The sequence below is a fragment of the Myotis nattereri genome (genome assembly GCF_964212035.1).
Source record: "Myotis nattereri genome assembly, chromosome: X".
Classification (NCBI taxonomy): domain Eukaryota; kingdom Metazoa; phylum Chordata; class Mammalia; order Chiroptera; family Vespertilionidae; genus Myotis; species Myotis nattereri.
In genome coordinates this window covers 13,328,623-13,351,933 of record NC_138078.1, presented here as the reverse complement: position 1 = coordinate 13,351,933, position 23,311 = coordinate 13,328,623, and the positions used below count along the sequence as shown (strand labels likewise).

General features: G+C 42.7%; 1 protein-coding gene across 1 annotated transcript in view; it reads right to left on the bottom strand.

Moving 5' to 3' along the window:
• MBTPS2 (membrane bound transcription factor peptidase, site 2) overlaps positions 1 to 22,490 on the bottom strand; it is a 58,709-nt gene extending 36,219 nt beyond the window's left edge. Inside the window, exons 1-4 of the mRNA XM_081081964.1 lie at positions 22,258 to 22,490; positions 14,603 to 14,751; positions 12,252 to 12,483; positions 2,703 to 2,806 (exon numbers count right to left, since the gene is read on the bottom strand). Of these exons, the coding sequence (XP_080938090.1) occupies positions 2,703 to 2,806; positions 12,252 to 12,483; positions 14,603 to 14,751; positions 22,258 to 22,332 (560 nt within the window). The 5' untranslated portion in view covers positions 22,333 to 22,490. The remainder of the gene's footprint in view (positions 1 to 2,702; positions 2,807 to 12,251; positions 12,484 to 14,602; positions 14,752 to 22,257) is intronic.
• Positions 22,491 to 23,311: the final 821 nt, after the last annotated feature.

The following is a 23,311-nucleotide window of genomic DNA, read 5'->3' as shown; positions in this document are numbered from 1 at the left end:
GAGCTGGGGGGCAGGGAAAAGGCGGCCCTGGGGCCGCCTTTGCCCTGCCCCCCGGCCATGATGGGAGAATCAGGCGCCTTTGCCGCCCTGGCCAGTGATAGCAGGAAGTAGGGGTGGAGCCAGCGATGGGAGCTGGGCACGGTCGAAGCTGGCATTCCCAGGAGCTAGGGGTCCCTTGCCTGGGCCTAAAGCAAAGCCCACGATCGTGGGGCCGCTGCAGCTGCGGGTCCCCGCTGCCTGGGCCGGACGCCTAGGCCAGAGGCGTTAGGCCTGGGCAGGGGCGGAGCCCGTGCGATTGCGGCGCACCCCGCTGCCACTGCAGGTCCCTGCTGCCCGGTCCAGACGCCTAGGCCAGAGGCCTCAGGCCTGGTCAAGGGGCCGATCCGGTGATTGGTGATCGGAGGATGATGAGGGTCAACTCCTCTGGCTGAGGCATCAGGCCTGGGTGGGGGGCGGAGCCGGGGATTGGGGGGATATGATGGTCCCCTTGCCCAGGCCTGAAGCCTGGGTCAGAGGCGTCAGGCTTGGGCGGGGGGTGGAGCAAGCGATCAGAGGGAGATGGGGGTCCCCTGCCCAGGCATGATTCCTGGGCCAGAGGCCTCAGGCCTGGGCGGGGGCCAGAGCCAGTGATCGGGGGGAGATGGGGGTCCCCTGTCCAAGCCTGACACCTCTGGCGGAGGCGTCAGGCCTGGGCAAGGGGCCGATCAGGCGATCGGAGGGTGATGGGGGTCTACGCCTGAGGGCTCCCAGTATGTGAGAGGGGGCAGGCTGGGCTGAGGGACACCCCCCCCCCACCCAGTGCACGAATTTCGTGCCCCGGGCCCCTAGTATATATATATATATATATGTAAAGAAAAGTTTAATATTTCTATGAGAAACTAAATAACATTTTTATGGTTTAGTCTGAATTATTTTCCGAGGACACAGTAGAAAATATAATTCAATTACATTATCTAAATATTTATATTTGTCTTAGCTTTTATATTACTAGTATTTTTTTGTTAATCCTCATTCGAGGATATTTTTCCATTGATTTTTAGAAAGAGTAGAAGGGAGGTGGAGAGACAGAGAGAAAGAAACATCTATGTCAGAGAGACACATTGATTGGTTGCCTCCCACACATGGCCCGACCAAGACTGAGGAATGAGCCTACAACCAAGGTACGTGCCCACCCTCGACCAGAATCGAACTCAGGATCCTTCAGTACGCAGGCTGACACTATCCATTGAGCCAAACTTGCTAGGGCTGTCTGTGCTATTATAAATGAATGTAGAGGTTTATTCACATTAAACGAGGTACTGTTAAAAATGCATTATGCTCAGACTTTCCTTAGGAGAACTATATATCAATTCATTCTCTAAAAATGGAATTATACTTAACAGCCTCCTAAGACCAAATAGTTACTCTGAAAAAAGCACTATATAAATACACTGTGCTATCACTTAGTACTAAATACATCAGAGGACTGTATAATTCACTTTATATCAGCAGTTGTGATTTTATAAAAAAAATTAACCAGCCCTGACCAGTTTGGCACAGTGGCTAGAGCGTTGTCCTGTGGACTGAAGGGTCCCAGGTTCGATTCTGGTCAAGGGCATGTACCTTGGTTGTGGGCACATCCCCAGTAGGAGATGTGCAGGAGGCAGCTGATCGATGTTTCTCTCTCATCGATGTTTCCAACTCTCTATCCCTCTCCCTTCCTCTCTGTAAAAAAATCAATAAAATATATTTTTTAAAAAATTAACCACATTATACTGTGAATTATTAAACTGTTAATAACAATTCTTTTATATGTAAAACCCTTAGGGCTGCAAGGCTAAAAATGTGGAAGCAAAGGTGAAAGAGATTTTAAAAAAGGGCAGCCACCCACTTAAACCACTACATAGCACATCTGTGTAGCAGTATGTGATCTGTCAAGATGAGGGTTTATTGCCAATCTATAGACTCTTGTTCATAAGCAAGTGGAAAGTAATAAGTGATTAAATCTTCTCATCTAAAACCTTTAATCAGGTCCATACACCGAAGGGATAAAACACATACCCATCAGCATGTGTACTCCTTATGGCAGTAATTATCAGTGGGAGTGAAGGGGAGTTGTGACTCACCTTCTCACCCATCATGATTTTATAGGTTTAGGATCCTTTAAAATAGCTATAATCATGATACATTTGGGTAGTCACAACAAAAAGAGGACATGATACTTGAAGGAAGTCCCAGTTCTCATCCTCCCTTATCTTCTTCGGTGTTTCAATAGGCTATGAAATTTGTTAACAAACCCAGAGCTTTCAATGTTCTTGCTCTAGTTAGCAGAGGCCATGAGTTAAAGCAGGAAAGTATTTCAACGGATAAGCCAAACAAAGTACTAAGAAAGCAATGCAAAGGTATCATTCTGACCCAATGATGAATAGAAAGATTAGGTTTCAGGATTAGATGAAAATCATGAAGCACCATGAGGATATAACCATGCTGGTAGAAGGCAAAAGATAGAAAGACCCAGATTATAGTTATACATACGGTTAACTGAGCATATTCATTAATATATAAATCTCCTCTGCAAAAGAGAAGGTATCTCAATAATTACGGATAAAACTGGGTAGCATGCACAGAAAGAAAAATATCAAATGTAGCAGATTTTAGTAATAAAACCTCCTAAATGCAAGCTGCTTTGCATGTAGTAGAAATAAAAAGGTAAATATCATTACCTAATGGCTGCTATCCCGTGTCCAATTTCATGTACAACACCACTAATGAGGACGGCAGCGAAGAAATATGTCAGTTGATTGACGGGTAAATTTATACCAGGAACCTATAAATTTCATAGACACAATGATAAGCACACACTTGGGTAGCAAAGAACATGATGTTCACTTTGTAATAAAGCTTAAACTTCGAAGCTGATAGTTCTATAAACTAAAAATAATGTGAATATCAATGGTTCATTTTTTCATTTCTATCATAATAAAAGTAAAAACACCAGTCATTTTTTGAAGTAGGCAGCTTTTGAATTAAGCAAAATACCAATCTAAAGAGAAAAGGAAACACCAGGTTAAAAAGCTGAAATTTTAGCTTCCTGTAGTTTTCACTACCGGAAAGAATTAGAGAGCCTGGCAAAGTGCCAGGGGCCAGGGACTGTGAAGCGACATTGAAGGAGTCAGCTGGAAGCCTGATTTGGGAATTCTTGTTACAATTCCTAGTTCTTCCTCTATTCCCCTATATTGTTATTGCAGGGTTCCAAGTACTTATGTGAGTAATATAGGATATCCCCACCCCCATCAATGAATTTCCTTTTAGTATTCTCAAGTTATATGAGAGTTGTTAATTAAAGGTAGTGTAATAAAGCGCCTTGTTGGTGTGGGAGCACTATACCTTCCATAACTTTGATTGTATCAGTTTGTCCAGTATATGGGTAGGAGCAAAGTGATACATAAATATTGTATTAAAATTGAAATTTAATGCAGAAGGTACGGCATTTGGAACATTCATACATATTAAGGACCTGTGAAGAATCAAGAGTTGTCTTGTGCCCTAACCGGCTTGGCTCAGTGGATAGAGCGTTGGCCTGCCAACCAAAGGGTCCTGGGTTCGATTCCGGTCAAGGGCATGAACCTTGGATGTAGACTCCTCCACAGCCTGGGCCCTGGTTGGGGCTCCTGCAGGAGGCAACCAATCAATGTGTTTATGTTTCTGTCTGTCTTTCCCTCTGTCTTCCACTCTCCCTAAAATTCAATGGAAAAATATCCTCAGGTGAGTATTAACAACAAAAAGTTGTCTTGCAAACATGTGCTCCTAAGATGTTGTATAGATATAAATCATTGCATACACAAGGGAAGTTTGCGATTTAAGGGCTGCGTGACAAATTATTTTTTTCATTTTATTTTTAAAAAATATATATTTTTATTGATTTCAGGGAGGAAGGGCGAGGGAGAGATAGAAACATCAATGATGAGAGAGAATCACTGATTGGCTGCCTCCTGCCCACCACGTTGGGGAACAAGCCCACAACCCAGGCATGTGCCCTTGACTGGAATTGAACCTGGGACCCTTCAGTCCGCAGGCTGATGCTCTATCCACTGAGCCAAACCAGCTAGGGCTCATTTTATTTTTTAAATATACTTTTTATTGTTGATAGTATCACAGATATCTCCCATTTTACCCTCCTTTACCCCCCTCTAAATTATTTTTTAGATACCCAAGAATCTGCTCATAAGATAAATAATCACTCCCAAGTTATGTTAATTATTAAGGAGAGATTCTATAAATTAGGCTAAGTGGGGCCCACCAGGCATCAATCCTATACTATACTGAGCATCTATTTCTCACAGTCCAGGAGTTGGGACCCTGAAGGTATTCTTCTGGAGAAAATTCCTCCTTTCTATTATTAGTTACTGTTTTAAGTTAATTATAAAATACTAGAGGCCTGGTGCACAACATTCGTGCACTGGGAGGTGGGGTTCCCTCAGCCCAGCCGGCCCCTCTCACAGTCCGGGAGCCCTCAATGGATATCCTACTGACGGCCAGAGTCTGGCAGCAGAGGCTCAGAGCAGGCGTCCCATGTGTGTGTGTGTGTGTCCGCTGGGGGCCTGCCCCCAGCCACATTGGAGGCTCCAAGCAGGCACCCCGCGTGTTTGTGTGTGTGTGTGAGTTTGTGTGTCTCTGTTGGGGGCCTGCCCCCAGTCACATTGGAGACTCAGAGCAGTCGCCGTGTGTGTGTGTGTGTGTGTGTGTGTGTGTGTGTGTGTGTCCCTGCTGGGGGTGTGCCCCCAGCTGTGTAGGAGGCTCAGAGCAGTCGCCCTGTGTGTGTATATGTGTGTCTTTGTCTGCTGGGGGCCTGCCCCCAGCCACACTGTGGAGGCTTGGAGCAGGCGCCCTTCTGTGTTGATCTCTCAGGCTCCTGGCCTCCAGTGTGTGTTGTTCTCTCCCTTGAGCTGGGGCGAGGGTGGGGTGCTGCCTGCAGGCCACGCTTTCCTGCTCACAGATCACTGTGGAGACCCGGGGGCAGGCCCTCCTGGGTGCTGCCTGCGGGCAAGCGCTTTCCTGCTCACGGATCGCTGCTGGCGGATTGCCATGGCAACCCCAGAGCAAGCCCTGCTGGGTGCTGCCTGAAGGCTGCACTTTCCTGCTCGTGGATCGCCACGGCGACCCAGGAGTAGGCCCTCCTGGGTGCTGCCTGCAGGCAGCGCTTTCCTACTTGGGGATTGCCACAGTGGCCCGGGAGCTGGCTCTGCTGGATGCCTGCGGGCAGCGCTTTCCTGCTCACAGATTACGCTCACGGATCGGCATGGCAACCCGGGAGCAGGCCTTCCTGAAAGGCCTGGATGGCAGCGGGGTGGCGGATTGCCCTGCCGCCCCTGGTCGCACAGGGGAGGCCAGGATGGTGGCTGGCGGGCAGTGGATCGCGCTATCCTGCCCTGCCTGCAGTATGCAAATTTAACGGCCATTTTTGTTGGGTTAATTTGCATACTCTTCTGATTGGCTGATGGGCATAGTGAAGGTACAGTCAATTAGCACTATTGTCTTTTATTAGTGTAGATGTCTAAAAGCAGGAAAACTTGAAAACTGAAAAGATAAAGAGAAGCCTATAATCTTGCTCCCAGAACACAAATAAAAAACCATTCTCAATGTTTTAATGCAGTCTTTCTATCTTGTTATGTACACATATTTTTTTAAATTGTGCTTTTATTATAAATACTAAAGGCCCAGTGCATGAAATTCATGCACTCGGGGGGGATGGAGGATGGGGAGGGAGGGCTCAGCCCAGCCTGCAAGCTCTTGCAGTCCGGGAGCCCCGTGATAGATTGCCCTGCAGAGGGAGGCCCCGCCGACCTAGCTGCAGTGCCGCCGGCTGGGTAGCCTGGGCCTCCCTCTTTGGGGTGATTAATCGCAGGGCTCCGCAATTGATAGCCCCACAGAGGGAGGCTCCGCTCACCTGGCTGGGGCTCCATGATTGATCGCCCTGAAGAGAGAGGCCCCACCCACCTGCTGCAGCCTGCTGGTCAGTGACCTGGGCTTCCCTCTTTGGGGCAATTGATTGCGGAGCCCCCTGATCAATCACCCCGCAGAGGGTACCTGGGCCTCCCTCTTTGGGGCAATTGTCCCGCCGGCTGGTGGCCTGAGCCTCCCTCTGTGGGGTAATTATGGGGTGATGGCGGGGTTCCCTGACCAATTGAATCACACCCACCTTGGCTGGCCTGGCACCAGTGTGTGTCATAGTGTGGTTGTCCGGACAGTCAGTTTGCTATTCTATTTGCATATTATGGTTTTATTATTATAGACTAGTGTCCCTCAGCCCAGCCTGCATCCTCTCCAATCAGGGACACCTCGGGCCTAAACCGGCAGTCGGACATCCTTCTTGCAATCTGGGACCGCTGGCTTCTAACCGCTCACCTGCCTGCCGGCCTGGTCCCCCCCAACTGCCCTCCCCTGCTGGCCTGATTGCCCCCAACTGCCCTCCCCTGCTGATCTGGTCCCCCACAAATGCCCTCCACTGCTGGCCTGATCCCTCCCAAAATGCCCTCCCCTGCAGGCCTGATTGCCCACCCCTGCCAGCCTGGTCCCCCCAACTGCCCTCCCTTTCAGGCCTGGTCCCTCCCAAATGCCCTCCCATGCTGGCCATCTTGTGGCGGCCATCTTGTGTCTACACGGGGGTGAGGGCCAGAGAACCTGCAACCAAGATACGTGCCCTTGACCAGAATCAAACCCAGGACTATTCAGTCTTCAGGCTGATGCAAAACCAGCTAGGACTAAGTTTTTGCTCTTATAAATACTATAATAAACATACTTGGATACATATATCCAAATATTTTTTGGGATAAAATATTAGACAAGCATGGTTGGTTCAGGTTCCAGAGAAATATTATTTTGGTTAGACAGTCTGCCTCCATCACTAAATAGCTAAGTGACCTGGAGGAAATTTGATTATTTCCCCAACACTTCAATTCCCTCATCATTAAAATGGAAACAACCACATTTATATGAGAGTAATTTTAAGGATTATATGAGATAATCCTTGTCCAATGTTTAAAAGTATGCCTCACAGAGAGGGTAACAAATGCTATTATAACACAAAATCTAAAGGACTTTCATACATATCAAACTGCTAACAGCGGACACTTCCATAACTTGGGCAAGCTCATTTTATTCAAATCGACAATTTGAGAGAAATAAAAAGCATCCCACCCTAGCTGGTTTGGCTCAGTAAATAGAGTGTTGGCCTGCAGACCAAAGGGTCCCAGGTTCGATTCCGATCAAGGGCACATACCTCGGTTGCAGGCTCCTCCCCAGCCTGGGCCCTGGTCGGGGTGCGTGCAGGAGGCAACAAAACAATGTGTTTCTCTCACATCGATGTTTCTCTCTGTCTTTCTCTCTCTTCCACTCTCCCTAAAAAATTCAATGGAAAAATATCCTCGGGTGAGGATTAAAAAAAAAAAGCATCCCATTGTTTGATGTGTATTTCTTTGATCATTATTAAAGCTGCACTTTCCCCCTACTTCTGACACCTGATATGTCTTTTGAGGGTAGCCTATTCATGACTTGCCTATTTTTTTCTCTTAGAGTATTCATATTTTTCTTATTGATCTGTAAGATAACTTTGAATATTAATTACCAGTCCTCTGTAATACATCACAAATATATTTACAAGTTTCTTTGCCTTTTATTTAGTTTTTTTGATATATAAAAGTTATGTAATCAAATCTATCAATAATCCTGTTTTCTGCCATTAGTTTTATGCTTGTCTTCCTTATTCTGTGTTCATATAAACAGAAACCTGTTTTTTTCTTTTCAAGATCTTTTATGATTTCATGTTTTAATTTTAATTCATTCGATTTTAATTTTTGTGTACAACAGAGGAATTTCACTTTTTTAATTTTTTTAAAAAAATATATTTTATTGATTTTTTACAGAGAGGAAGGAAGAGGGATAGAAAGTTATAAACATCGATGAGAGAGAAACATCAATCAGCTGCCTCCTGCACACCTCCTACTGGGGATGTGCCTGCAACCAAGGTACATGCCCTTGACCGGAATCGACCCTGGGACCTTTCAGTCCGTAGGCCGATGCTCTATCCACTGAATAAAACCAGTTAGGGCAGGAATTTCACTTTTAAGTCCCCTTTAGTAACTGAGGAGGAGATTCAAACCATGCTGCGTGGACAGCTTTCTAAATTCATTAGTAATTCCAAGTGTCTAAATGGCCTCCACGGCACAAAAAACTGGATTATCATGTCGCGATAGCAAGCACCATTAACTATTATTGCCTGAGCAGCAGCATTTCGGTCATGGAAAATTTCAACAAAAGAGTGCGTATGTGCCAGCAAAGTCGTGGAGGCCATTTACCCGATATGCTATTCCATATATAACCCTATACTGTATACTTTATGAATCAATAAAAAATTTACAATTTTTAATTATAAACCTGTGTTTTCTATCAAAATTACTTCTTGAGTGAATTTTGGGACACCCTTTATTTATATAGGTCATATAATCGAGTTACATCTTATTGGTCATGTCACATAACAATGTTGAGTCTGACTGGTTAATTTTTGGCATCAGACATACTTATATACAAGTACAGGCACCTGATTTTTTAAAAAGTTACTTTGGAGCAAAAGGGTAGGTAATTATTATTATTATTTTGGTAAATCGATCAAAATTATACTTACATTTTTTGCCAAATTGACAAAAATATATATTTTTCGGTGTGCCGCAGAATTTTAGTAATCATTGATGTGTGCCATGAGATGAAAAAGGTTGAAAATCGCTGCAATAGGACATTAGTTCTTTCTCTTTATTATTTTATAGATGTAACGATGAGATAAGGTAAGGATCTGAGCATGAGATTATACCAACAGATGGTAGGTCTTATTTGCTAAGCAAGAGTACGCAACTGCCCATCTGTCTTGGCCGTGATCAAACAGGGTATTAGATGTACCAGAATACTGATCTCTCAACAACAGAGTGCCCGGTTTGGGGGAATTAATACTGAACCAGACTGTACGGAATTATAAGGTAAACGGAAAGTATGTTCTCTAAGCTACCAGAGCTCATATCAAAGTCAGGAGATAATAACATTCTTTTTTTTTTAAATGTCTAAAGTTTTATTTATTTATATATATATTTATTTATTTATTTAAATATATTTTATTGATTTTTTACAGAGAGGAAGGGAGAGAGATAGAGAGTTAGAAACATCGATGAGAGAGAAACATCGATCAGCTGCCTCCTGCACATCTCCTACTGGGGATGTGCCCGCAACCCAGGTACATGCCCTTGACCGGAATCGAACCTGGGACCCTTCAGTCCGCAGGCCGACGCTCTATCCACTGAGCCAAACCGGTTTCGGCAAGATAATAACATTCTTAAACGTATACATAAATATGCACGGCGGACTATAGAGGGCAGTTGACTTCTTGCTTGTTCCAAAGCATGTCTGAGCTCTATGAATAAAATGAAAAGCAAAAGGAAGAAATTATTTCTTCTTTTCACAACATTTTGCCATTCTACTCCGAGCAGGCAGAAAGGACAATGGTCATATTTTCTCCAAATCTGCTTCTTTCTCTACTTGGCAAACAGTAACTAACTGAATAGCCTGAGAGTTACCCTAAACTCTTCCTTCTTCAGCCTCACATTCAATTAATGGCCAAGGCCTGAGAACTCCACTCCAGAAGATACCTTGAATCTACCCCCTTCATTCTACTTAACACTAATTTAGTTTAGATCTTTATCACTTCTAACACGAATTATTCCAACTGTCCTCTTAAATGGTTTCCCCATCTTACCTACTTTGGTTCATTTTATCTATAGGTAAAATCAAAACTTCTTAGAATGGCCCTTCCTAACCCAGATCCTACCTATTTCTCCCATCTTATCTCCTGTACCATACACCTTCCGCCATATACTTCCTAGACATAGGTCAAAGTTACTTTATAGCTACTTGAAGAATTATTAGTCTTTCTTAAGTGAGTAGAGCATGATGGCTCTGAGGTCAGTGGTGGATGAGTGACGGACCCCCTCTCCATTTCCTAGCTGTGACCATAGGCAAGTTACTTAACATCTCTGTGCATTGGTTTTCTCATCTGTGAAACTTATCTCCAGATTGTTACAAGAATAAAATAAAATGGGCACAAAAACCTCACACTGGAAGCACTGTATATTAACTAGGTTTTATTATTACTATTATTTCCTTCACCTTTCCATGTTATACAGTTTCCTCTGTTACTGGGATGCTCAATTGCCATCTTCCTTTCCCAGGCTATGTGGATTCTCTTCACCCTTCTCTACTCTCTCCCCAGTGGCAGGCCCATTTCAGCACGCCTTCTGTCCCCATAGCACCTTATGCTCTGTCCAACTGTAGCACAATCATAGCAGCTCTCCCTCTAAACTAAAACCTACATGACTGCTAGGATTGGATTTTGTTCCCTGTATAAGCAGGACTCAACATAGGCTCAACAGGCAGAATACATGCATTAAATGTTTGCTGAAGAAACAAGTCATCTCATTCAAGGCCTCATCTGGAAAACTAACCTCTTTTAACCTCTAAGAAAGAGCTATTACCATAGGAGAGATTCTTTTTAAAAAAAATATTTGTATTGATTTCAGAGAGGGAGAGGGAGAGGAAGAGAGAGACAGAAAGAAACATCAATGATGACAGAGAATCACTGATCGACTGCCTCCTGCACGCCCCCCACTGGGGATCAAGCCTGCAACCAGGCATGTGCCCTTGACAGGAATTGAACCCGAGATCCTCTAGTCCACAGGTCAATGCACTGTCCACTGAGCCAAACTGGCTAGGGCGTAGGAGAGATTCTTTATCATTCACTATAAATGAGTTCTAAATTTTCCCATAGTGACTCAGCTTATAGAAGCCACAGATGAGTTTTAAAAAAATCTTAACAACTCTTAAACAGTCAATCAGTCGCCGAAACCGGTTTGGCTCAGTGGATAGAGCGTCGGCCTGTGGACTGAAAGGTCCCAGGTTCGATTCCGGTCAAGGGCATGTACCTGGGTTGCGGGCACATCCCCAGTGGGAGATGTGCAGGAGGCAGCTGATTGATGTTTCTCTCTCATTGATGTTTCTAACTCTCTATCCCTCTCCCTTCCTCTCTGTAAAAAATCAATAAAATATATTTAAAAAAAAAAAAAACAGTCAATCAGTCTATCTATCTATCTATCAAAGCCTAAGTGACCGTCGCAACCGAACAGATGACCAAACGACTGAGTAGCAGGCTGCATGGGGTGACCAGGCCAGCAGGGAGTTTAGTGAGGGGCAACTAAACAACTGAGCAGCAGGCTGCGTGGGGTGACCAGGTTGGCAAGGGGGGGTTAGTGAGGGCTGACCAAATGACTGAGCAGCAGGCTGCGTGGGGTGACCAGGCTGGCAGGGGGGGCAGTTGGGAGTGACCAGGCTGGTGGGGGCGGGGGGAAGTTGGGGGCAACCAGTCTGGCAGGAGTGGGGGCAGTAAGAGGCAACCAGGTCAGCGGGGGAGGCAGTTAGAGGTGACCAGGCTGGCGGGGGTGGGAAGGCAGTTGGGGGCGACCAGGCTGGCAGTGGGGGCAGTTGGGGGTGACCAGGCCAGCAGTGGGGGCAGTTAGGGGCGATCAGGTAGGCAGGCAGGTGAGCAGTTAGGAGCCAGTGGTCCCGGATTGTGAGAGGGATGTCCGAGTGCTATTCCCCGAGGGGTCCTGGATTAGAGAAAGTGCAGGCTGGGCTGAGGGGACCCCCACCCCCTGTGCACAAATTTTGTGCACCGGGCCTCTAGTTCCATTAATAAGAATATGATTAAAAACATAACATTCACGATTCATGGAAATGAAAACTATAATTAAAAATTTCGAAATAAAAGTTAGCCAATGGAAAATCACCTTTCCAAACTCTAGAGACAGGAATTAATAAGGTATATAGGTTTACACAAGTGCTTTAAAATGAGAATTATTATAGAGATCTTAAATCACCATGCTTATTCTTTTATAGTAACAATCATTTAACATCTCAAGACAACACGTATTAAATCAACGTGTAATGTTGACAGTCTTAATGATGGCCCATTTGTTCTGTTAACACTATCACTGCTGCTACTACATATTGCAGCAATTCTTTGCTATAATCTTACTAATATTTTTGTTTAGGGAGATAATTTGAGAAATCATGCGACTTTTATTTTCATATTTATATTACAGATAGGAGTTATGCTATCCAAAAGAAATACCTTATATCTATGTTTCAAAAGTTACTTAAAGCAAAAAGAAGGCACTTACCACAACTTGTAGCACTTGTTCGTTGTGAAGTGAGGAGGAGGAGGAAGAGGACGAAGAGGAAGAAGAGGACGAAGAGGAAGAAGAGGAGGAGGAGGAAGAGGAAGAAGAGGAGGAAGGATAAGAAGTGGAGGAGTCAGCCATCATTTGTGCTAAAGTCTGCATCAACGTTTTCCCCAGGAGAAAAAAAGAGCTAAACATGGCAATTACGCCAAACACCATTCCAAAATTGAACCTGTTAAGAGGAAAAAATTGCATAAGTGTACAATTCTTCATAATTCATGGGCTAAAAAATGTATTGACCAGGCACATTTCATAGCTTCAAAATGTGTAAAAAAATTTCAATACCCCTATCTCTTTTTTCTTATCTGAACTCCAAATCTGTAATTGAAGCACAGGCTCTAGTCTATTTAAGCTGTTCTAATAACTTACATTTCTCTCATAACTGAAGCGGCTGAATATTCTTTCCAATAAAAAGTTATATATATATATATATATATATATATATATATATATATATATATATAATTAATTTCAGAGAGGAAGGAAGAGGGAAAGAGAGATAGGTACATCCATGATGAGAGAGAATCATTGAGTAGCTGCCTCCTGGCACACTCCCCACTGGGTATCGAGCGTGCAACCTGGGCATGTGCCCTTGACCAGAACTGTCCTTTAGTTCGCAGGTTGACGCTTTATCCACTGAGCCAAACCAGCTAGGGCCCAATAAAAAGTTTTTTTTCCTTTCTTTTGCTCATTTACATAGCATTGTTTTGCTCTTGTTCTCATATAGTTATGAAAGTTCTTTGGGCTTTATACAGACATCCATTCTCTTTTTCTTTTCTTTTATTTACTGATTCTATTATTTGCATCTTATTTTAGCTATATTTTGTGATGAGTTTAAATACTAACATGGTAAAATTTAATGATAGTTTTTTTCTATTGTTTTAATAATTAGAAGTTACCCTTATATCTATTACATTTTCTAACTTTTTGATAAGTTGTGTTTTTCAAGGAACTTGTCCATTTCATCTAAATGGTTAAATTTATAGGCATAGAATTGTTCAAAATAGTTTCATTTTTTTAAAATGTCTATAGGATCTGTACTAATGTTCCAATTTTCAATTCTGATTTAGTTACATGTGTGATCTTTTTTTCTTGATCAGTCATGGTAGGGGGTTTATCAATTTTATTAATCTTTTCAAAGAACCAACTTTTGGTTTTACTGATTTTATCTTCTATACACTTTTTATTTCACTGATTTCTGCTCTTTTTTATTTCCTGCTTTTTATTTTCTTTGCTTTGATTTGCTGGTGCATTTACTGCTTTATGATGATCTATTTACATTTAGCATTACTCCATTTGGAGCTAAATTTTTAACAAAGAGCAATTTAGACAAAGGTCCCCTAACTCCCATATTAGAAATTCTCTCAATTACAAAACCTGTCTGTCTCTAGGGTATCCCAGAGATTATTGTAAACCCTTTAACCAAAAACGCTATAAATTCCATGATTTTTAAATGTTTTTTTAAACGAAAGGAGTATGCTTGGTATTGCAAGGGAGGCTCCAGCACCCCCAACACTGCAATCTGGCTAGCCATTTTTGCACGTGGTTTGTCCATATGCCTTACTGATTGTTGAATAGTTGTAAAATCCTTCTCCTGGAGAAATATCACACAAAAAGTATAAGGGAAAACAAAAGACAGGAATAGGACCCACGTTCCTATGTGTGATGATGGGGGAGAGAATTCTTCAGGATTATTTTCCTAATGAAAAAGGCTCCATAGGTTTTTGGCTTTTATATTAGTGTACAATGTACAGAATAAAGTGAACAAGTCTAAATTGTACAGCTCACTGAATTTTTACGTATGTGCATCCATGTATCTACCATCCAGATGAAGATATAGAACCTTGCCCTGGTTGGGTAGCCCACTTCCATGGAGTGGTGTCCCATGCACCAAAAGGCTGTGGGTTTGATTCCCAGTTGGGGCACATACATAGGTTGTAGGTTTAATCCCCGGTTGGGGCATATACAGGAGACAATCGATCGATATTTTTCTCTCACATTGATGTTTTTCTTTCTTTCACTCTAAATCTCTCCCTTCCTCTCTCTCTAAAATCAATAAAACCATATCTGTGGGTGAGGATTAAAAAAAAGAAAAATATAGAATCTTGATTTATAATGTATGCAAAAGCACAATGATGTAATCCCATAAGTTTATATAAAACCAGAAAATTTCTACACTGTCAACATTTTAAAACTCAGGAGTTTGGAACATGATGGAAACAGTTCCATTAACAAGCATTTCTCATGATCACAATGACTAATTTAAACTAAAAAAAGAAAATGAAGAATACCATTGGTAAAGCATCCTTGCTTTCCGCCGTCCCCAACTATAAAAGGCACGATTGAAAACAGCAGTTTGCCATCTTATGTGAAAAGGGGAGATGCTCAAGCCATTGTTCTCCAGCCAGTCTTCATAAGAATGCTTAAAATACACAGATGACTAAAAGAGAAAAAGTTCCACATCATTCAATTTTGAAGAACAATTTATAATGTTTAAGAAAATAAAAAATTACTATTTTCTATATAGGAAAGCTAGATTCTGACTGCCCAAATGCTAGTAATTTTAAAGCTTTATGTTCATTCCTCAGTTAAAGTGAAGGCCTCACATTAGCTGGTTTGCTGAAGTTAGGGTCTGGTAAACTAGAGGCCATGGGCCAAATCTGGCCTGCAGCCTGTTTGTGCACTGCCTATGAACTAAGGATGGTTTTTATCTTTAAGAGATTGTCCAAAGACAACAACAACAACAAAAATAAGAATATGTAACACCCTGTGTAGCCCACAAAGCCTAAAATAGTATCTGACCCTTTACAGAAAAAGTTTGCTGACCTTTGCTTAGAACAGCATTATCCAAATAGAAATATGAGCCACAAATGCCAGCCAAAATTAAGTTTGTGTAATTTCAAATTTCCTTGTAGCCAACATTTAGAAAGTTGTAATTAATTTAAATACATTTTCAACTCAAATCAATATAAAAAAAAAAATGTACTGGGTGACATCAGAGGAATGGTGGCATGAGAGATCCCTGAAGTTTCAACAAAGGACTCCCTGCTCAACGCACAAATGTGTCTGAGAAACCGCACACTGAAACATCTAAAGGTGGGCAAGTGGGAGCAAACTGGGAAGGCCGGAAGGGAAAAAGCTGAGACTAGCCACAGATGCAGCCCTGCAGCTGGGATCTCACAAAGGGGCTCAGCCTGGAGAGGGAAGGAATCAGGTTGTGGCCGGCACTCCCTTCCGCTGCGAAAAGCAAAGAGATTTAATGAGCATTCCTGCAGGTGTGGACAGTACAAGCTGCAGCTGAGCCCAGTGACCTGGGCAGGGACAAAGCACAGAGCTGTGCCCTCCGTTGTCTGGCAATTGGCATTCCAGACAGAGAAACAAAGCCACAGAGCCCTTCCCTTAACCTCCCAGAGCTCGCCTCCCTTTACTATTGGTGTTAGGTTGCAGAGCAAATTATATACATACCGAAGAGCTGGTACTACAAAATCATTTTTTCCCTGACAGGCAAGCTGAGACTAATCCCAGGATCCGGTGAAGGCGTGGGGGGAGGGGGGGTGTCAGGGGGCGTGGGAACAATGCAAAGGTCCACTGGTTGGCACTGACAGGAGGGCAAAGCAACAAAAGAGGTGGCCGGGTTCCCCCACATCACCCCACTGCCATGCACCGAGGCTACACTGCCAGCAGCATATGGCTGCAGGGAACAGCACTGGGAATAAATAAATGGATAAATTCCTAGAAATAGATAACTTTCCTAGACTGAATCATGAAGAATTAGGAAACTTAAACAGACCAGTCAACAGTGAGGAAATGGAAACAATTATAAAAAAACTCCCAAAAATAATAGTTCAGGACCAGGTGGCTTTGTTTTGAATTCTACCAAACATTCAAAGATTTGATACCTATCCTTCTCAAACTCTTCCAAAAAATTGAAGAAGAGATGATACTTCCTAACACATTTTATGAGGCCAACATAACCCCGATATCAAAACTGGGCAAGGATAACACAAAAATGGAAAACTACAAACCAACATCTCTGACGAATACAGATGCAAAAAATCCTAAACAAAATACTAGCAAATTGAATACAACAATACATAAAAATAACAAAACATCATGATCAAGTAGGGCTCATTCCAGGGCACAGGATGGTTCAACATATGCAAATCAATCAATGTAATACATCACACTAACAAAGCAAAGGATAAAAATCACATGATCTTATCAATAGATGCAGGAAAAGCATTTGATAAGATACAGCATGGATTTATGACTAAAACACTCAATAACATCAGTATGCAAAGAAAGTACCTCAACATAATAAAGACCACATATAACAAACCCTCTGCTAATATACTCAATGGTGAAAAACTGAAAGCTTTTCCTCTAAAATCAGGAACAAGACAAGGATATCCACTCTCACTACTCTTATTCAACATAGTGCTGGAAGTCTAGCCAGAGCAATCAGGAAAGAGAAATAAAAAGCATCCAAGTTGGGAATGAAGACTTAAAAGTGTTACGTTTTGCAGATGACATGATTTCATATGTAGAAAACCCTAAAGACTCCATCAAAAAAACTATTACAGCCCTACCTGCAGACTGAAGGGTCCCAGGTTCAATTCCGGGCAAGGGCACATGCCTGGGTTGTAGGCTTAATCCCCAGTAGGGGGCGTCCAGGAGGCAAGCCGATCAATGATTCTCATCATTGATGTTTTTATCTCTCTCTCCCTCTCCATTCCTCTCTGAAATCAATAAAAATGTATATTTTTTAAAAAGAGCAACTTCAAAACAAATAAAAACAAACTATTACAGCCCAGACAGCATGGCACAGTGGTTGAGCGTCGACCTATGAACCAAGAAGTCAAGGTTCGATTCCTAGTCAGGGCACATGCCCAAGTTGCAGGCTCCATTCCCAGTGTGGGGTGTGCAGGAGGCAGCCAATCAATGATTCTCTCTCATCATTGCTGATTCTATCTCTCTCTCCCTTTCCCTTCCTCTCTGAAATCAATAAAAGTATTTAAAAAAACTATTACAAACAATAAGCAAATATAGTAACGTTATAGGATACAAAATCAATGTACAAAAATCCACTGCATTCCTATATACTAACAACGAAATTTCAGAAAAAGAAACGAGAAAAGAGTCCTTTTGCAATTGCAACAGAATGAATAAAATACCTAGGAATAAATTTAACAAAGGATGTGAAGGAACTATAGATTTAAAATCACAATGCATTATTAAAGGAGATTGAAAAAGACACGATAAAATGAAATGATACTTCATGTTCATGGATTGAGAGAATCAACAGTTAAAATGAACATATTACCCAAAGCAATATATAGATTGAATGTAGTCCCCATCAAAATTCCAATGTCATTTTTTAAAGAAATAAAACAAAAAATAATCAGATTTGTATGGAACTACAAAAGACCTGGAATAGTGAAAGCAGTCCTGAGATAAAAGAACGAACCTGGCCCTAGCTCAGGGGTGGGCAAACTTTTTTACTTGAGGGCCACAATGGGTTCTTAAACTGGACCGGAGGGCCGGAACAAAAGCATGGATGGAGTGTTTGTGTGAACTAATATAAATTCAAAGTAAACATCATTACATAAAAGGGTACGGTCTTTTTTTTGAATAGTTTTATTCATTTCAAACGGGCCGGATCCGGCCCGCGGGCCGTAGTTTGCCCACGGCTGTCCTAGCTGGTTTGGCTCAGTAGATAGAGGGTTGGCCTGTGGACTGAAGGATTTGATTATGGCCAAGGGCACATGCACGGGTTGTGGGGGCTTTATCCCCAGTAGGGGGCATGCAGCAGGCAGCCAATCAATGAGTCCCTCTCATTATTGATGTTTTTATCTCTCCCTTCCTATCTGAAATAAATAAAAATATAGCAAAAAACCAAACCAAAACACACACACACACACACACACACACACACACACACACACACACACACAAAGAACGAACCTGGAGGTATCACACTACCTGACTTCAAATTATACTTCGCAGCATAGATAATCAAAACAGCATGATACTGGCAGGAAAACAGTAACACAGACCAATGGAACAGAATTAAGAGCCCATAAATAAAACCACATATATATGGGCAAATAATTGTTTACATAGGAGCCAAAAATACACAATGAAAAGAAAGTCTCTTCAATAAATGGTGCCGGGAAAATTCAAAAGCCACATGCAAAAGAAAGAAACTAGACTACAGCTTGTCCCCATGTACAAAAATAATTCAAAATGGATCAAAGGCCTAAATATAAGATCTGAAACAATAAATTACACAGAAGAAAACACAGGTTCTAAACTCATGGACCTTGGTCTTGGAAAAGATTTTATGAGTTTGATCACCAAAGGCAAGGGAAGTAAAGGCAAAAATAAATGAATGGGATTATATAAAACTAAAAAGATTCTGCACAGCAAAAGAAACAAAAAGGAAACCAACTGAATGGGAGATAGTATTTGCAAACAGCAGCTCCGACAAGGGGTTAATATCCAAAATATACACAGAACTCATACAACTTAACACCAAACAAACAAACAAACAACACAATAAAAAAAAATGAGCCCAGCCCTAGCCGGCTTGGCTCAGTGGATAAAGCATCGGCCTGTAGACTGAAGGGTCACAGGTATGATTCCAGTCAAGGGCATATGCCTGGGTTGCGGACTCGATCCCCAGTAGGGGGCATGCAGGAGGCAGCTGATCAATGATTCTCTCTCATCATTGATGTTTCTCACTCTTCCTCTATGAAATCAATAAAAATATATTTTTAAAAAATGAGCCCAGCAGTGGTTGAGCATAGACCCATGAACCAAGAGATCCTCAGTTTGATTCCCATCAGGGCACATGCCTGGATTGCAGCGGGCTCAATCCTTGGTGGGGTGTGCAGGAGGCAGCCAAACGATGTCTCTCTCTCATCCATGTTTCGATCTCTCTCTCTTCCTCTCTCTCTAAAATGAATAAAAACATTAAAAAATAAAAATAGCCGAAACCGGTTTGGCTCAGTGGATAGAGCGTCGGCCTGCGGACTGAAGGGTCCCGGGTTCGATTCCGGTCAGGGGCATGTACCTGGGTTGCAGGCAGATCCCCAGTAGGAGATGTGCAGGAGGCAGTTGATCGATGTTTCTCTCTCATTGATGTTTCTAGCTCTCTATCTCTCTCCCTTCCTCTCTGTAAAAAATCAATAAAATATATTTTAAAAAAAATAAAAATAAAAATAAATGGGCAGAGGACCTAAACCAGTGATGGCAAACCTATGACACGTGTGTCAGAGGTGACACGCGAACTCATTTTTTTGGTTGACTTTTCTTTGTTAAATGGCATTTAAATATATAAAATAAATATCAAAAATATAAGTCTTTGTTTTACTATGGTTGCAAATATCAAAAAATTTCTATATGTGACATGGCACCAGAGTTAAGTTAGGGTTTTTCAAAATGCTGACACGCCAAGCTCAAAAGGTTAGCCATCACTGTCCTATTTATAATTTAAATAGACCCCAACCAGTCAAACAGAGGAAACAGGTCAGTTGGAGTCAGCTTTCTATTCTTTTCCGAGCAACCCTAAGAAATTAGGCCTACTTTGATCATGTAAAAGTAATAAAAAAAAACAACTTAAGCTCAGTAATTTCTCTTACATTCAGGTTTGGCAGGATAGCTGCTTAAATACAGCCTAATAAGAGTTTTATTTTTAGGAAAGTTTGAAGTCCTTAAGTACAGATTTTGAATAATATAAGTCATTTTATATACACGTACCCCTATTACCTCAGTTACAGAAAGTACAGTTAGTATTTTGTCATATCAATGCCCATCCATTTGAGAAACTTATGTTTCTAGAAGAATACTTCACCCCATCACAGTCATAAAAAATGACCTGAGACTGAATATAGGTATCTATTTGCCTTTGGATCTGTAATGTTCTCTGCTCTCAATCTTCAGGTGAAGTTCCTGAAACCTATCTGTTTTCCAAGACTTTTAAAGGAGACTGACACACCCCTCGACTAGATGTCCTCAGAGAAAATCCTAAAAGAACCAAGGGTGGAATAGCAGAACAACTCCCTGAAACAGAGTTGAAGGTACAGACCCCAAAAGCTTTGAGGCCTTTGCATTCCCCAGGCAGAGATGCTGAATAAGAGGTTTTTTTGCTAAAGGAATAGGGGTCTTTTGAGCTAGGGGCTGTTACTGAAATTAAAATTCCATCCTGATCACCTCACACACTTGACCAGAGACTACAGAGGTTTGAAAAATCCCTTTTATTTTGTCACACATGCAACATGAAGAAATCATGTGGCTTTGCTTTTTTTCTAAACAACAAAATCACTGTTTAAAGAAGCAGTGGTCTGTATTGCTTATGACATGCTAAGCACTATGCCAAGTATGTGCAGAGGAAGCACCTAGGAAATCCTGTGAGGATGCACAGTCTGATTCTATAGTCCAGATATGAGGACTGAGATTCTGCGTTTCTGAGAAGCTTCCAGATGATACAGGTGCTGCTGGTCCTTGAACCTCAGGTTGAGTAGCAAGGCTTTTATGTGGATGTACTAATGCAATCTTCTCTACTATCTCAGGAAATCTTTGCTATTATTACCCCTACTTTAAAGATGAAGAAACTGAAGCACAAGAGACTTTTCTGCCCAAGCTCACAATCACTGGGAAGTGGAAGAGCCCAATCCTAGATCTAAGGACTCTACTGTGTAACCTCCTCATTTTGCAAGTTCAAATACAACAAAATAGAACAAATATTTCATTTTACCATTAAACCTAAAACACAAACGAAACTATTTAAGACGATATTCATGACAAGGTTTTACTATACGTAATTAAGATTTTTATTAAACATTTGAAAATTTATATGATTTCATTCCACACAGAGTTACCCCCACCCTCCAATATTCAATTCCAAAAGGTTGCTAGAAGCATATGGTCAAATGTTCATAATTTTTGCTACCCTTTTCAAATAACTGGAGAATGGATCATGTACCCAGTGTGTGTGTGGGGGGGGGGGAAGAGTGTGTATGTGTATGTGTGGGGGAGGGATAGTCAATGTGAAGAAGGGTTGGTGGAGGATGCAAATTAGAATATGAGAAGTCAGAATTCTAAATCCTTGCTGCTAAGTATTTATCTGAAGTATAGGCTGGTAGCCTGGGAAACAACATTTGCAGCGCTTGGGAACTGGTTGGAAACACAGAACCTTAGGCCCCGCCCCAGACCGGATGAATCAGAATGTGCATTTTAACCGGAACCCCAGATGACCGTGTGTACTTTGAAGTTTCAGACGTAAAACACAACTTGATTTAGATTCACTCCTCTACCAGAGGCTCTAGAGCAGCGGTTCTCAACCTGTGGGTCGCGACCCCTTTGGCGGTCGAACGACCCTTTCACAGGGGATCGCCTAAATACATCCTGCATATCAGATGTTTACATTACGATTCATAACAGTAGCAACATTACAGTTATGAAGTAGCAACGAAAATAATTCTATGGTTGGGGGTCACCACAACATGAGGAACTGTATTAAAGGGTCGCGGCATTAGGAAGGATGAGAACCACTGCGCTAGAGGGTCGTGGCCTCAAAGACAATGGGGGGTAACAATACCTTTCCTATGCGGACATTTCATTTTTAACCCTGGGGCACTGCCGCTGATTAAGGCATGCCCCGGCCCTCCCAGGACCACTACCATCGCCTCCAGGGCTGGACCCAAAGGCTGCGGGGCATCGCCCCGCAATGCGACTGCGGCTGCTGCGCAGATCACCACACCCCTCCCGCGCGCGGCCCGCCAAAATGTACTCCACGGGCCCCGGCACCACGCGGAAGGCCGCACGTGGACACCCGCCGCACGGCTTCCAGACCGGGAAACGGAAGGTAGAAGAGAAAAGGCCTCGGGCCATGCGCCCCAGTGCAGGGTACCGCGGGCTCGGGCAGTGGATCGGAGGCCCTCACCTTCAGCACCAAATCGGTCAGGTAGACGGCAGTCCAGCCGCCCACCACCACCACCACCAGCGACACCGGAATCATGGCAGCGAGGGAGGCAGCGGAGGACAGGCGAGCCCCGGCGTCCTCCTCCCTGCGACCGTGCAATGAACCGGACGCGCAATGCCTACAACCACACCATCTGCACAGGAACAAGCCGGCCACCGGCTCCTTTCTCGCGATGGCGCCGTTTCCCACCGGCCTTTTCCGGTAAAACACGGACCGACGCATGCGCGCCGGAAAAGGGGGCGGGGGCTTATTTTCGTGGGACACTGGCGCGCTGACGTCCCGGTATCTGTTTGGCGGCGGCTGCCTGCCCTCTAGTGATTTCTTAGGCTTTGTCCCTCCCTGCTGTCTGCTCATGCTCTCCGGTTCCAGTTTAGGGTTTCCTGTTGCTTTTTAGTTTGGGGTTACCTGAAGTAATAATCGTCCCCACCTCCCAGACCTTGTTATAGGTATCCAGATTTAAGTTATTACTTTTATTTGTTCTTTTTATTGAAGTGTCATTTACATTTAGTGAAATAATACAGAAGTCAACTGTCCATTTCATTGAGTTTTAATAAGTTTTATTTGTGTAGCCTAATAAAAATAAAGAACATCTACATCTCAGGAATTTCCTTCCTGGTCAATCCCCTCCTCCCTTCTTTAAGTAAATAGAATCATACAATAGGCACTCTTGTGTCTGGCTTATTTTACTCAAAATACAGGATGGGGCAAAAGTAGGTTTACAGTTGTTTGTATGAAAAAATAAAACAATTGCCCTAGTTGGTTTGGCTCAGTGGATAGTGTCAGCCTGTGGACTGAAGGGCCCCAGGTTCAATTCCCGGTCAGGGCACATGCCTGCGTTGGGGGGCTCAAAATCCAGTGTGGGGCATGCAGGAGGCAGCTGATCAATGATTCTAATCATTAATGTTTCTCTCCCTCTCCCTTCCTCTCTGAAATCAATAAAAATATATTTTAAAAATAAGTAAAACAATAAATAGCAATACAAGAATAAACTATGTTTCACATACTTGCAACTGCA